The sequence below is a fragment of the Urocitellus parryii genome, chromosome 11 (assembly GCF_045843805.1).
Source record: "Urocitellus parryii isolate mUroPar1 chromosome 11, mUroPar1.hap1, whole genome shotgun sequence".
Classification (NCBI taxonomy): Eukaryota; Metazoa; Chordata; class Mammalia; order Rodentia; family Sciuridae; genus Urocitellus; species Urocitellus parryii.
This window is the reverse complement of record NC_135541.1, coordinates 124,510,900-124,525,750: the sequence shown is the minus strand read 5'-3', so window position 1 is coordinate 124,525,750 and position 14,851 is coordinate 124,510,900. Positions and strand designations below refer to the sequence as shown.

General features: G+C 54.1%; 1 protein-coding gene across 3 annotated transcripts; it reads right to left on the bottom strand.

Moving 5' to 3' along the window:
- Nucleotides 1-130: 130 nt before the first annotated feature.
- Sv2a (synaptic vesicle glycoprotein 2A) lies at nt 131-8,919 on the bottom strand. Of its 3 annotated transcripts, XM_026404032.2 has the most exons (12): nt 8,091-8,919; nt 6,717-6,897; nt 5,824-5,975; nt 5,592-5,725; nt 4,919-5,008; nt 4,588-4,698; nt 4,325-4,413; nt 3,498-3,662; nt 3,166-3,299; nt 1,693-1,899; nt 954-1,113; nt 131-358 (listed from the first exon to the last, which is right to left on the bottom strand). In XM_026404032.2, the coding sequence occupies exons 1-12, from the start codon at nt 8,704-8,706 to the stop codon at nt 175-177; spliced, it is 2,223 nt and encodes a 740-aa protein (XP_026259817.1). In that variant the 5' UTR covers nt 8,707-8,919; the 3' UTR covers nt 131-174. The 3 variants fall into 3 exon arrangements, with proteins under 3 accessions (XP_026259817.1, XP_026259818.1, XP_026259819.1); XM_026404033.2 differs by lacking the exon at nt 1,693-1,899; XM_026404034.2 differs by lacking the exons at nt 5,824-5,975; nt 6,717-6,897.
- Nucleotides 8,920-14,851: the final 5,932 nt, after the last annotated feature.

Genomic DNA, 14,851 nt, shown 5'->3' with positions numbered 1-14,851 from the left:
CCCTGCAGTCCCTGCCCACGGGGATCACACACATGCACACGCACACACACAGCCAAGACACACAGGGAACCGGGAGCAGGGTTCCGGGGTCCAGGATGGCAGGTCAGGGAGGAGAAGGAAGGGAGTTGTGGGTCTCACAGTGTGCCTGCCACCCCCAAAGCCCCAGAGACCCCCTCACTGCAGTACCTGCCCCCGGGTCTCGGGCAGCTTCAGGGCCAGAGAGCTGCCGAGGGCGAGGGCGGCCGAGGCGAAGAGGATGGGGGCAGCCTTGGTGATCCCCACAAAGGAGGTGAAGATGCTGATCCCCAGCACGGCGGCCAGCTTGCACAGGGCATTCAGGAAGCCAAAGGCCGTGGTCCTGCCCAGGAGTCCCAGTGCCACGGAGGGCAGGGCCCCACAGTGAGGCAGGGAAGAGCGGGCGGGCAGAGATGAAGTGGAGGAAGATGGAGGCAGTGTGCAAGAGGGAGAAGGAAGGATGGTGAGGCAGGAGAGGGAGGGGACAAGGAGGGAAAGAGATCAAAAAACGAGGTTAACATTCAAGACCACCAGGAGCAGATACAAAAGCTACCAGCTGGGTTTTTTGTTGGTTGGTGGGTTTTTTGGTACTGGGGGTTAAACCCAGAAGTACTTTACCACTGAGCCACGTTCCCAGTCCTTTTTGATTTTTTATTTTGAGGCAGGGTCTCAATAAATTGCTTAGGGCCTTGCTTAGCTTCTGAGGTTGGCCTCAAACTTGTGATCCTCCTGCCTCAGCCTCCCAAGTCACTGAGATGACAGGCATGCGCCACCACCCCTGGCCGAAAGCTACCAGCCCTTAGAAGAGTAATTCCACGGGAACTGTACCCTCCCACCCCTCAAGGTGCTCTTCCTAGTCTGCCCTCTTCTTCACACCACTTCTCACCTGCCCTCTGGGCCCTCAGCCTACTGCCCTGCCCCCTCCACACTCCAGCTACCTCTTGTCCGAAGGGTAGAGTTCCACGGTCAACACGTCCAGCGCGTTCCAGGATGCAATGCTGACCCCCCCAAAAAGGCAGAGCAGAGCAATCATGGCCGACTCGCTGTTCCCAAAAGACAGGAAGAAGCAGGAGATACAGGACATCACACTGGAGCCGGCTGGAGCCAGAGGAGAAAGCGAATGAGCTGGCCGCAGTGCCATCGGTCGGTGCCATCAGCAGCTCCGAGGCCGCCCAGCACGAGACTATTTTCCCAAGGCAGCCAAAGGAGGGCTTCTCACCTGTCCCCAGCGTCCCTGTCATTATCTGTTTATCAACAGCATCACTAGCCCTCGTGGTTCAGTGCTGACTGTGGGCCAAGCTGCCTGACGCTGGTTGACATGCATCAGTCTAATACATCAACACCAGGAGCCAGGTCAGGTGTCACTCCCCTGTGGCACCAGACAGCCAGGCTCACGAGGCCACCTGCCTAGGTGGCAGTGCAGCTGAGACTCCTACTCCTAACCTCACAGCCTGGGCCCTATCTGTCCTGCTACTCCGCCTGCCTCCTGTATCCCCGAGAAGCTTCTGGGTCAGGCCCTCCCATTCCTGCAGCAGCCCCTGGAGAGCAAATGTGAGAGAGAGAAGGCCTCTGGCCGGTCTCTTCAGAGAACCGGAGGAGAGGCTGACGACAGTCCCCCAGCCCCTGACTCCCCGGCACGCTCCGACCTAGACCGCCAGCACGCGCCTCTGCCCTTACCGAGCATCCTGAGCCTGCCGATCTTGTCCATGAGCAGGGCAGACACGATGTTTCCAGGAAGCACTGCCAGGGTCCCGAGGAAGCTGACGAAGTACACCATGTAGGCACCTTCTCCTGTCCCTGTCACGTCCAGTTGGCAGCCCTCCTTGTTGTGCAGGAATGTGCTGTTCACCAGACGGCTGTTCACAAACTTGTACTCAAACAGGTCTGCGGAGGGAGGCCAAGACCAGGCAGGCGGTCACGCCGTGGGAGACAGAGGCGGCCGCTGCTCCTGGCTCAGGGCTCCGCGGTTTTGTGGGGTTTCACAGGAGGGGGCTCTCAAAATGTGTCCAGACACTCATTGCAAAACAGTGAAAAACATCACCATGGGAACTAGGAATTGGTATGAAAGATAATGACCATAGCCAAACACTGACTGTTTCCAAGGTCCCCATTGCTTGGCTGTTCTTTGTGTTCACCTGAGCCGACCAGGAGCAATCACACTACCTAGGTCTACAAATCTTTTTCTAGGGAAAAAACCAGACGGTCAGACCGTAGTAGCTGAAGAACCAAAAATCCTATCTACTATTTTCTTTCTGCAAGGTGGGAAAAGTTCACCCAATGCTCCGTGTATAAGTGTGATTCCTCAATCTAGCTCACAAGGACGGCACTTTGTGTGCATACAGTTTGAGAATCGCTGTTAAAGAAGTACATGAATATAATGATTCCCAACATTTTTCCCCATCAAATATCCTTTTTATTGTTTTTTTTTTCCCCCCGGGGATCCTGTTTTGAACTATTTTTGCCTTCTTCAAAAGTAGCCAGGTACGGTGGTACACGTCTGTAATCCCAGAGGCTCAGGAGACTGAGGTAGGAAGATCACCAATTTAAAGCCAGCCTCAACAACTTAGCAAGGCCCTAGGCAACTTAGTCAGACCCTGTCTCTAAATAAAATATTAAAAGGGGTTGGGGATGAGGCTCAGTGGTGAAGCGCCCCTGGTCTAAAATATATATGTGTGTGTGTGTGTGTGTGTGTGTGTGTGTGTGTGTGTGTGTTTATATACACTGGTGGGCACTGTGGCACATGCCTGTAATCTCAGCAACTCAGGTGGCTGAGGTAGGAGGACTGAAAATTCAAAGCTAGCCTCAGCAATTTAGCAAGACCCTCAGCAACTTACTGAGAGCCTGTCTCAAAAGAAAAAAATAAAAAGGATGTGGTTATGTGGTAAAGGGCACCAGTACTGAAAAATATATATATATTTAATACACTGAATTATTATGATTCCAGCCAAAAGCAAAGGAACTTGATATCTTTGTCAGATATTCTATCACAGAAAAATGTCCACTACGCATTGGATTTTCCAGATTGTCGGTAGTGGCCACGAAGCTCCCAGGCCAGCTTCCCCCCGGGCTCCTGAGGGCTTCAGGTTGAACACGAGTGAGTAAGGTTCACTGTCCTGTGTCCAGGCGGCCCCCACCAGCTCCCCACCTTACCAGTGTTGTAGAACACGGTGCTGATGAATGTGCAGTTTCGGAAGAACGTGTTGCTGGATGTGACGTCCTCAAAGTAACACTCTTCAAAGAGCGAATCCTCAAAGGACACCGACTTCAGACGCAGCCCAATGAACCTGCAAGACCAGGGGAGTGAGAGTCCCCTCACCCCATCCTCGGCTCTTCCTCCAAGACTTCCTGAGTGGGCTAATGGGCAGCCCCCACTAACGAGAACTAGGCATTTGCCCCAGACCACCTTGTCTTGAACTCCCAGATTCATCAGAGACAAGGGGTAGAAGGGACAGGGAGGAGGGAAGTCTAAGGTCCCCACATACTTGTCATTGAAGTACTGCCCCCCTCGGTGGATCTGATTCTCCAGCGTGAAGTTAAAAGTCACATGCTCTACGCGCTCCCCAGGGAACACTTTGGTGCGGGATGCGTAGTCCACGGCCTGAAGATGTCGGATCATGTCAGGAAACCAGACGGTCAGACCGTAGTAGCTGAAGAACCAAGGGTAGGGATCAGGACAGATTAGACATCAGAGCCGGGCGGTGCCGACTGAGGGAGAAACAGAGCTGGCCTTTATCAGGACCCTGTTCACCCCAGCCCCGTCTCACATCCCTCCCTTCCCAATTACGTGCTTCAGGCGCTCTGTGGTCTTGTGTGCAGCCCACGGGACTTCTTACCCACCTCAAGCGTTTGGACACAAGACCTTTGTTTTATTTATTTATTTTTATGTGGTGCTGAGGATTGAACCCAGGGCCTCAGACGTGCTAGGCGAGTGCTCCACCGCTGAGCCACAACACCAGCCCCCCTCCCATCCCTTCTTTAGGATTTAGATTCCTACTCCGAAGTCCCAAGTGTTCCCACAATGCCACCATCACACTGCTCTATCTAGCTCTGTCAGAATGTCAACTCCATGAGGACTGTGCACATCTACTTCAGTCCAGCACAGTACCTGCCCAAAACAGAAACTTAATTCTGCTCATCCTGCAATATGTTTGTTGAATGAATGAATGAAGTAGAGAAATCGGATGGCGCGTCGGGGGATGGGAACAACACCTTCCCTCGTGATTTGTCCCCTGCGTTTCCATTTCCCCACCTCTCTCCCAGTCCATGCACCACGACAACCACACATGGCACATGCCCACTCACTCCTTACCTGAATGACATGGTGAACCATACACCCATCATCATCAGAGTAATACGTCGGTATTCTGGGCCGAAACAAGAGAGAAAATTCCCCCAAACCTACCAGAGCAAAAGCAGAAGGAGGCTGCACTAACTTCCAGCATATACAGACCCCGTGGTTCCGCCCGACCACCTGGCTCCAGTTCCTGTTCACCCTCTCACCCAGGCTCAAGCCCCGCCTTCCTCTCCACGCCCTCCCTCCCTGTCCCTCTCCACCATCCCATCCCCAATTACCTGCCCCCCCAGGCTCAGGGCCCGGACCCCCCAGCGCTGGTACCAGGTCCCTGTGTCCGACTGAATCTCAATCAATTCATCCTCCTGATGAATCGTCTTAATGTGGGTCACCTGGAGTCAAAGGAAGGGACGAACAGTCAGACACTCTATTTCCCAATCCTGTCCAATGCCTCAGTTTCCCTGCGGTAGCAAAATGGGAGACAGAGAGTGGCTGTGACACCCGAGAATGTCACCAAGGCAGAACGTGGTTGGAGAGGTCTAGGAAAGTGGACAGAAAGGGGCCAAGCAGGGCGGAGGCTGCGTGGGCTTCGGGGACTGCTGGGGGGCTTACTGAGAAGACCCGCTCCGGGTGCCCCTTGGCCCGCATGTTGGTGTCGTGGACCTGCTTCAGCACCATCCAGGCTTCGTCATGCTTCCCGTTCTAGAGCCGCAGACAGGAGCCCAGCGTCAGGTCAGCCCCCTGACTCAGGGCTGCAGATCCCTGCCCCATCTAAAGACTGCCACCCCCAGACAGCACTTAAATTCCAGCCCCTGGGCATGCATCACCCCCAGCTGGAGCCAGCAAGACACAATCAGCCTTGGGCAAGAGTGCAGGGGACAAATGCAAGCACAGATCCTAGGGACTCCCTGGTATTCGGAGAGAGAGACAAGGGAGATAATGAGCAAGTGCGCAGTTAGAAAAGGCAGCACCTGACCCTGCGGGACCCAGGTGTTGTCCGAGGGGGAAGAAGGGTAGGAACGTGCCCTATAAAGCCAGGGCCAGGGCCAGGGCTCCTGACTGCAAAATCTGAAGCCACACATGGCTGGACCGAGTCGTTTCTCCACCCACAGAATCCCTCTGGAGAGACATTCCAAGGCAAAGGAAGCAAGATAAGTCCCCAGAGTGCGGATCCTTGAGGAAGGAAAACAGCCACACGGAGCACACAGATCCCACGTGAGAGTTTCAACAGGGGGCCCTTGTTGCCCCCCCCGCCCCACCCCTCACCCAGCACAGCCCCCTTCACCTCCAGGAAGAAGCGGGGGCTCTCAGGCTGCGTGGTCAGAGCCCCGATGGCAAACACAGACGGGAAGGCGCAGACAAGCACGAAGACCCTCCAGCTGTGAAACTGGTAAGCAGAGCCCATCTGAAAACTCCATCCTGGCAGAGACAGGGTCATGGCATCAGCAGGAGGTCAGAGGCCGGGGTGGGGGGCCTCCCACCACAGGGGAGTCCAGGGCTGCCCCTAGGGCTCCTACCGTAGTGGGGAATGATGGCCCAGGCCATGGCAGCCGCGTACACTCCGCCAATCATCCAAAACATGCAGAGCCAGCTCAAATGCTCCCCACGTTTCTCCTGGGCCAGGAACTCCGAAAAATAGGAGAAGACAATGGGGATGGACCCTCCGATCCTGGATGCCATTTTGAGAATTTAGCATTAAAAAGTGGCCAGATTCCCTATTCCCTGCCCGTGCTCTGGATCCCCAAACTCCTTTCACTCTAGACCTCATTTTTCAGCGATTCCATCTCACACATAATGCCCCACAATACCCTGTCACCACCAGCCGTCAAGCACACATTGTTGGGGCAGTGGGAAACAGACAAGTGGGTCTCAGAGTCAGGGAAGGAACAAACTTTGACTCTTGATGGTGACTCCAGAGTTGGGAGGGAGGGAAGACAACTGCAGACCAGGGGAATCTCCAGAGGAAAAAGGGACCCTGAGGAGTCTGGGGGCAGGTGTTGGGGAGCAAGCCCAAAGGGGCCTGAAGACAAGGCAGTAGGGTCTCCGGGTGGCTGGGGAAGTGCAGTAGAGCTAGGACAGGCGGCAGACGCTTAGAGATGTCGATGACCGCAAGGTCTGCGGCCAGGTGCAGGAGGTACGTGATAACTCCAGGGTCACGAGGACACAGGGTTGAGACTGAGGCCCAGAAGGAGAACTAGGAGTGGGATGGAGGACCCCGGAGTGGACCAGGCCCGGGGATAGCACGTTGGACAGCAGCACACAGGGGAGCCAGCCTGAAGACAATTAGGGCGGAGAGCAACTCATTCCATCCACACATACCTAAGACCTAGCTGATGGGCCTGACACTGCCAGGCCTCAGGATTTAACCGTGACCACAGCACAGTCCTGTCCTCAGGATGCAGACACTCACCCAACCCCAGAAAGGAGACGGCAGAAGAGGAAAGTGCCGTAACCCTGGACGAAGGAGGAGAAGAAGGCGAAGACACTGTTGACCGAGAGGGAGATGAGCAGACACTGCCTCCGACCCAGCCGGTCAGCCAGACCTCCCCAGAAGAAGGCTCCCACCATCATGCCCAGGTAGACGATGAGGCCTGGAGCCGGAGAAAAACACACAGGAGGGGTGTGAGCAGACACACCTCGATTCCACCCACCAGGGGACTGAAACTGCAGCAGGACACACCCAGGACCTGAAGAACTTCTAGAAGCTAAGTCGACCCAGAGACCAGAGCGTGCGACAGAAGATGGATTGTGTGAGCCAAGAGGGAAGGCCATCTCAACAGACCAGTGGTTCAAAGGCAGGAATGCAACATGTGGAAACCCCGAGCTTTACTCTTCTTCTCTCTCATTTCCGTCTGTCTGTCTGTCTGTCTGTCTGTCTGTCTCTCTCTCTCTCTCTCTCTCTCACACACACACACACATACATCCTGGCTCAACTAGATGAAAGAATGAATCTGCCTGTATCCCCATATCCCCCAGGTGTGTGAGTGTGTGTGTGGGGGGGGCTCTTCCTACCCTCCCTGCTTTGATGCCCTTGAAACATCAGAAGGTCTCTCCTGTTTCTTGCGAATGGGACTTTGATCCCTTTAATCTTCCCAGGAAATCCTACACACAAAACCCATTCTTTATTCCTTCTAGTCTCCATACTTCTGGTCCTAAAACTCCCCCAGATTAAAGCTTCCTTCATAAAATCAGTCATTATTGATCTTAAAAATCAAGTATTCCAAACTTTGCACTTCAACCATACCCAAACCCAACCCCAGGGAGAAGAGACCTGTCCAAGACACAGCAAGACCTAGATCCTTTCTTGGTCGGTCTCAGGAGTTTCCCTCTTCGAGGTGCCCATCAGGAAAGGCCATCAGAGACAGCCCTGGACACTCCCAAGTCTGAGTGAGAGATGTGGGAGTCCCTAGCCCACCACCCCAAACTGACCCTCCCCACTTGGACCAGGGCGTCTGAGTACTGCTTCTTGTTCCCCAGTCAGGGAATGAGAGCAGGATAACAAGAGGAAAGGATAAGAGGAAAGGGGGAAGCAGCTGCCCTCCTACCATGGCCACCTCCTGCAGAACTCAGGAAGACACCGCCACCCACTGGCCCCAGCCCTCTCCCCTGCCTTCCCAAGCCCCTCTGTCACACACGACTTTACTGTCCCAACCCCAAGAGGAGGGTGTGTGTGAGGGACAGTGTGTGGAGGCTCCCGGGCCCTCTGAGTGCTCCTGGGCAGCAGGACTTCTAGGGCCCAGTGGGAGGAGGAGAGGGTCCCTGTCGCTGTCCCGCGGTGCCTTACCCAGCATGCCCTTGTTGGAGTCAGACAGGCACATGTCCTTCTCCGCACTGGGCAGCACGAAGCCCACCACGAAGACCTCGACGCCATCAGCCATCAGCGCCAGGCCGAGCACGAAATAGAGTGTCCACTGGAAGCGGCCGTGGCCGCACTCGCGCAGGATGGCTTCGTACTGCTGGGCCAGCTCTTCCCGTTCCTTCCGCCGCTGCGCCTCGCCCCGGCCGGGAGGGCCCTCCCCGTCACTCAAGTCCCCTCTCACTCCGGCCAGGGGCGCCCCGTCCGCCATCCTGTCTCCCTTGCCCCCCGACTCTGCCCGGGGGATGCCCTGGTATTCGCCTTCGTAGATCTCGTCGTCCTCGTCGTGGCCCTCGGTGGCATCGCTCGAGGCCCCGCCCTCCTCCTCGTCCTGCGCCCCTTCTCCGCGGTAGTAGCCGTCGGCGGGGGCCGGGAAGTCGTCGTCCTCCTCCTCCTCGAAGCGGGAATAGGACCTTCGGGAGTATTCGTCCTGCACCCGGTCCAGGCCCTTCACCACCTTTTTGGCCGCGTGCTTCTTGACCTCCTTGGCGATGTCCTTGGCCCCGCGGATGAACGCTGCCCGGTCTCGGAAGCCTTCCTCCATGATGGGGCTTTGGGGTGCTTCCCCGGGTCTGCCTCCCTCTCTGCGGCTCTTTCAGGATCTTGCTCAAGGATGGGCCGAGTCCAGAAGACCCCCCGCCCCTGCCCGATACTTAGAGGACGTCGGGTCCTGTATCTCTGGGCTTGAAATCCAAGAAAACCGGGCCTGGCCAGGGAGTGTCTCGGAGGGAGAAGGGAGACTCTGGTCTACACTCGGTTCGGGCAGGTGAGCGGGGAAGGGGGTAGGGCCAGGGAGGGGGCCAGCCTGGTGGGGCTGGGCTGGGCGGCCAGGATCACGGCTTCTCCTCCAGGAAGCTCTGGAGACCTAGAAAAGGAAGAGAGAAAGAGGAGGTGGTGAGTCCCAGGGTGGTACAGAGGCCAACACAGAGCCCCTCTCCACCCAGAGCCCCATCTGGACCCGTGGAGCAGAGATGTTCTCAGGACACGGGACGAGATGGCTGTGATCCTTGAGCTTGGAGGGCAGGCCCAGGGGACTTGCTCCCATCCCCTACCCTGAGCCCTTCTCCACCCTGCCTCACATGAAGTCAGAGCCCTTATTTCATCCCCAATCTGCAAAGATAAAAAGGAAATGGAAGAAACCAGAATCCCCTTCTCTAGCCTGGCCTGGGGTTCCTGCCGAGGGCGGAGCCTGAGGAGGTCTCAGGGAGACCCAGGCTCCACCTGTTGCCTCAGTGCCCTTTTGGCATCTGAAGCTGGGGCACAGCTCTTCCCTCAGGCTCCATGTTTACAGGCCTCCTGAGGAGAGGGTTCTCCCAACATGGCTCTGCGGGTAAAAGCTCAGCTTCCAGAGTCAGATGAACCTGGGTGTGACTTTCTGCTTCAGTGTTCACTAGCTAAGTGAGTCAGCCATGTTTTGAATACCCAAGCCTCAGTTTCCACTTCTCTAAAAATGGGAAAGTAAGGATTCATTGACATAATGCATGTGAGTTCCTTGTCATGGTACCAGGCACATAAAAAGTGATAAATAAATACCAGCTTGTACTATTGTGGTGACAGTAACATAGTGTGATGCCCTGTACTCCCTTACAAGGTCCCCAAACAAAAGCCATGTCTGGATACTCTTCAGGGTGATCTGCAGAAAGGGACATGATCAAGGGGAATGCTAGTTCAGCACAAAGGGCATGACAGGTAGATCACCTAAGTTGAAATCCCAAGCACTGCCACTTGGTAACTGTTCTTAGGCAGGTTGCTTAACCTCTCTAAGCCTCAGTGTCCTTATAGTGAAATTGAGGATAATAAAATTGGGAGAATCTCTATTTCTCAGTGACAGTATAAGAATTTAATCTCACAGTAGGTATCAATGTTAGTCTTCCTTCCTCCTTGTTGTATTGGTAAGTGTCAAAGAAGCAGGAGGCAGCCAGGGACAAGCAGGGGTCACACTTAGATACTGCTGCCCAGTACCCTCCCAGGAACCCTTTGACTTGGTTTAATTCCAGCATCTGGGGCTGGAATCTCCCTTCAGACAAACAGGGGAAGATCCAAACATGGGAGACTTGGAACTGAGTAGGCAAGAGGTAAGATCAAAAGCTAGGAAAAGTGGTGACTGGCTGCTGCCACCTTCCTTCACAATGTCCTACATGGGGCCCCTTTCATTGGTGGGAAAGGAAATGACTGATCAAACTCCTACATTGCTAACATTGAGGTCTGCGGCCTGTAGTTGTACCTCATTCTTCCCTTCCTAATCCCCCTAATCCTTTCTGCTTCTCCACCAAGAGTCAAGGAAAAAAAACTCCACAAATACCGCATTGCGTAGGTGGCTGGTGGAGACTGAAGGGGGCCGTGGGCCTCCCCCCACCAAAAAAAGACATCTTCCAAAGGGCGGCATGGGCTCACCCCCTTCTGTCCCAGGAAACAGGAGAAGCAGGCCAGATTCAGATCCGAGGTCGTCCTCTTGAAAATACTCTGCTCCTTCTTCTGCTCCCACCCATCCAGGGCCTTCTTTAAATGTGACACACACACACACACACACACACACACACTCACAATCTAGTCCCAGTACAAGAGGGTAAGTAATGCTATGTGACTCAGAAAGAAGCACTGGCAATCACAGCCTTACCCCCTCAGGACAGATGTAAGCAGTGGACCACAGTGACCAGAAGCAGTGACCCCTATGTCACCTTCTTTTCTTGGTGGTTCAGGGCCCAACCATCCTCCATGAAAGAAAGGGAACGGTGGAATCCCCTCAGTGCATGGCAGTTTGCATCCCCTTCCTTTCTCTCCCACCAGGCTCTGCCCCCAACCCTGAGGGAAGCCGAGGGATCCACCAGGAGCCATCCAGTGTGTTTGTTGACACTGTTTACCCCTGAGAGGTGCGTGTGGGGTAGGGAGAGCTCACCAGCCAGCTCCCCTGGGGCCAACAAACCCAGGAGGGAGAGGAAGAAGACAAATTCTTTGAGCTGGTGAGGAAGTGGTGCTATTTTTAGCCCCCAAAGCAGCACAGAGTGGCTAAGCCTGTAGAAGAGACAACACTTGCAAAGGTTGGAGGTTAAAGAAGACAAGATTCATGTTTACGGGTCCCTTTAAGGCTGGCTGGCTTCACCTGACCAAAAAACGTGCCCAGATTTCTGCAGTGGGTGTAAAGGGCAGATGGGAGATCTCCTGAGCAACTGCTTCCCTTCAGGACAACTGGCACCCCTCATCAATCCCCCTGGCTCTGGGGGCCACCCCATCTCCAGCCCACCCTACTTCAGGTGACAAGGTCATTAAGAAGCAGCCACTTATCAAAACATCTGGGGGTGGGGGTAGGAGTAGATGTGGCAGATACCAGAACACCCCTCCCTATGACAGCTAGGTGATTGGGTCTCAGCCCCCACTCCAGGACCAACAGGGCTGTGCCTCCCTCCCCACATCCTGTCCCCGCTAGGAAGATGGGAGCATCCACAGTTCTGAGGGGGGGAAATGAAGGTGTCAGCTGAGAAGGCACCAGGAGCAGTCACACAGAGAGGCAGACAGGCAGGGACACAAGGAGACACCTCCATACACAAGGGCTTCGAGAATGCCCCTACCAGCATTTTTGGCCACCTCCACCACCGCCCCAGCCCTAAGGGATGAGCCCCTAGAATTCACTGAATGGCTCTTCCCAGGGCCTCCCCACCCTTGGTTCTAGACAAGTGCCCACCATCACTGGCACCCCCACCACCAGAAGTAACGCCTTCCAGCCCCTCCACGGGGCCTCGACACCTGGTCCTTCGCTCTCGGTGGTCCCATTCTTCATTCCCCTTCCCTCCATCCTTCACCTGCCCTTCCTCCCGGCCCCCCACCCTCCCAAGTCCAGGCTAGCAGACTGAGGCAGCATCCATTCTCTGGTCCCAGCCAAGGTCATTTATCATTCATGGGGGGGGGGGCAGTCCAAGTGAGGAGTGGACTGGAGTTTGAGGGAGCCCCCTCCTACCCAACAACCCCCCACGAGGTTAACCCCCGCAGAGAGGGTAGTGGGGATCGGCCAGGGAGAGAACGCCCCTCCTCAGCACATGCATGCACAGCTCCATAGTGCGCACCTCCGGAGCGGCACAGCGGGATGCAGGTCCAGGTCCATCACCGACACCCCCACCCCTAGAGCGGGGGTCGGCCGCCCCCCAGAAGCAAAGCCTCGGAGGATAAAATGGCTGCAAGACAAGGATGCTTCTGCCAGGGGCGGGATGGAGGCGAGGGATGAGGAGGGTCTCACCTGCCTGGGCTCCCCGGTACGGGGGTCGGGTCGGGCGGGGGTCCAGCAGCGGGGCTGGGGCGGCAGCGGCGACCGATCGCGGTCGCGGGGAAGCGGCACTGCAGACCTCAGCAACCCCCCACCGCCACCACGCTCCGGCCCCGCCTCCGCCCCGCCCCCCGCCCCGGACTCGGGAGAGACCATTGTGGGGGGAGAGATGGGGAGGGGACGCGGAGAGGAGGAGAGGTCTGCAGGGGGCTGTCGCAGGGACAGCAGTAAATGTCACACAGCCCTTCCCAGTCCCTTCCCTGTAAAAGGTGAAAGAAACTAAGGAAAGACAGGAGCAGCGATGTCAGAAGACGGATGGGAAGTGGGAAAGGAGGTGGCGAAGGAGGCAGCCTCTTCTTAGCGCCCCAGCCCCAGGATGGCCCCAGGATGGATCCCGTGGGTTCTTGCTGCCTTCTCCACCGCTGCCAGGCAAACTCCTTCCCTGCCACCCTCTCCCAAGTGGGGAGTGTTCAATCTTCCCCTCTACCTGGCTGTTTTAGTGAAAGTAGAGTTAACAAGGTGTGGTTTCTATCCTGAACGGCCAGCGGCAGACTCTGGAACCCTGCCATGTTTTCCTGCAGAAACAGTCCAGACTATTTGTCTACAATGCAGACTCCTCATCTTATCCTCCTCCTCCATTCGGTGGGTGGTAGCAGAGGGGGACACAGGAGACACTGAGTGAGCACTTGGAGAAGGTGAGGGTTTTTTACAGGGCTGACCAACTGGACATTTCCTCTTCCATACTTAAGCTCCAGTAACTCAACAAGGGGTCCCCTCGATTCCCTTCTCTGCTTTATTTTCCTCGCCTCACCCCTATGCATATATGCATGGAGGACTGGATTAGGTTCGGTTCTTTCATCTTTCCTTTGCCTCTGTATGTATAACCTGGACTCAAGAGATCCAAGATATACCACTTGGTGACATGGTATGTCCATCCCTGATGACCATTCCCGCTCCAGAGGCAACAGGATATCTGGTGATTTAAAAATGGGCACCCTCGATGTTTCTATTCCAGGTAAGGCCTTAGGATCACTGACCAAGGGCTCTGAACTGGGTTCTCTCCTCTAACATGCTGTTTATTGGCTCTGGGCCAAGTTCCATGCCGTTGTTTTTTGTCTGGAAAATGGGGTGTCTTGGACTAGATGTTGCATCAGGTTCTTTTCAGATTTAAGAGTGTATGATTCCGCTTTATTAAATGTGGCAGTTTCAGAATGCTGGAATATATTACATAGAGAAAGCTGACAGCCTATGACTAAGGAAATCTCACAGGTGACATTTGACATGTTGACTTTACCACTGATAGAGATGCGGGCCTGAGTTTTGTAGGCTCCAAAGCTGGACTTTGGAAACATTTGTTTATGCCAACAAAGTTTACAATTTGCCAAAATACAAAGCCATAATACACTTTTTCTATAAAAATGTAACTGTTACTCAAGACTGATAACTCATGTTCTCTTCCTGCATCCAAATCAGAATCATAATGTTGATGTATAGATAAATGCACAAATAACATACCTCCAGCAGATGACTTGTATCTTTAATGGCATCTGGCCATCCCCAGTAAGGACTCATGCCAATGGGTCCAGAAAACTCTTCTTGGCAAGAGTATCCTTACCTCTACTCTACAGGCAGCCCTGCCAGTGCTCCTAGATGACTGGAAATCTGGTGGCTGAAGCAGTTTTTCCAGGATAGTACTTGGAACGGCTCTGCCCATGTGGGCTTCAGGGACTCTCCTTTTACTAAGCTTTCATTGCAGATCCTTCTTCAGGTAGATACATTCGTTATTTAAATATATTAATATTTCCAATTAGGTTATAGCTACGTTCTGCTGGCAGGAAGCCATTTCTTCTCTTTAAAGGTGGATTTGTATACTCTGCCCTGATACATTACTTGCTAAAATAGAAATATTATAAGGGGCTGGGGATGTGGCTCAAGTGGTATCGCGCTCGCCTGGCATGCGTGCGGCCCGGGTTCGATCCTCTGCACCACATACAAAGATGTTGTGTCTGCCCTAAAAAATATTGAATTTCTCTCTTTAAAAAAAAAAAAAAAAGAAATATTGTACTCTTAGAAGTATTGTACCCATCTCCAGCTGCCATCAGCACAGAGCCTTTGTAGATACCATAAGAATGTTAAATGAATAAGAATGATGCAGAACAGGAGTCAGGCTCACCTTTTCTGCCTAGAGTTTAGGAAAGTTCATAGTTACATAAACCACAGGGAGCTTCAAGAAGGGGGTGATAACAGGATTGCATGTGGTAAAGAACAGGGAAGTAAATGACCTTTGGGTTTGATCTCATTGCTGAAGTCTTTGAGCAGATTTAAATATGATGGAAATTGGGTTTGGAAGGACTAAAAATAAGAACAAAAATAGGAATAAGAGGAGAAATAAATTGCTCTTATTTAACCTCTTCCCCCCAAAAATAAATAAGAT

What these genes read in the sequence shown, in the direction of transcription:
- Sv2a (XM_026404032.2), bottom strand. Translation starts at nt 8,706, where the DNA reads ATGGAGGAAGGCTTCCGAGACCGGGCAGCGTTCATCCGCGGGGCCAAG. An exon ending in CCCTGAGCCTGGGGGGGCAG is followed by an intron (nt 4,414 to 4,587) that starts GTAATTGGGGAT and finishes TTGCTCTGGTAG; the next exon opens with GTTTGGGGGAATTTTCTCTC. An exon ending in TGGTTCACCATGTCATTCAG is followed by an intron (nt 3,663 to 4,324) that starts GTAAGGAGTGAG and finishes TTGGTTCTTCAG; the next exon opens with CTACTACGGTCTGACCGTCT.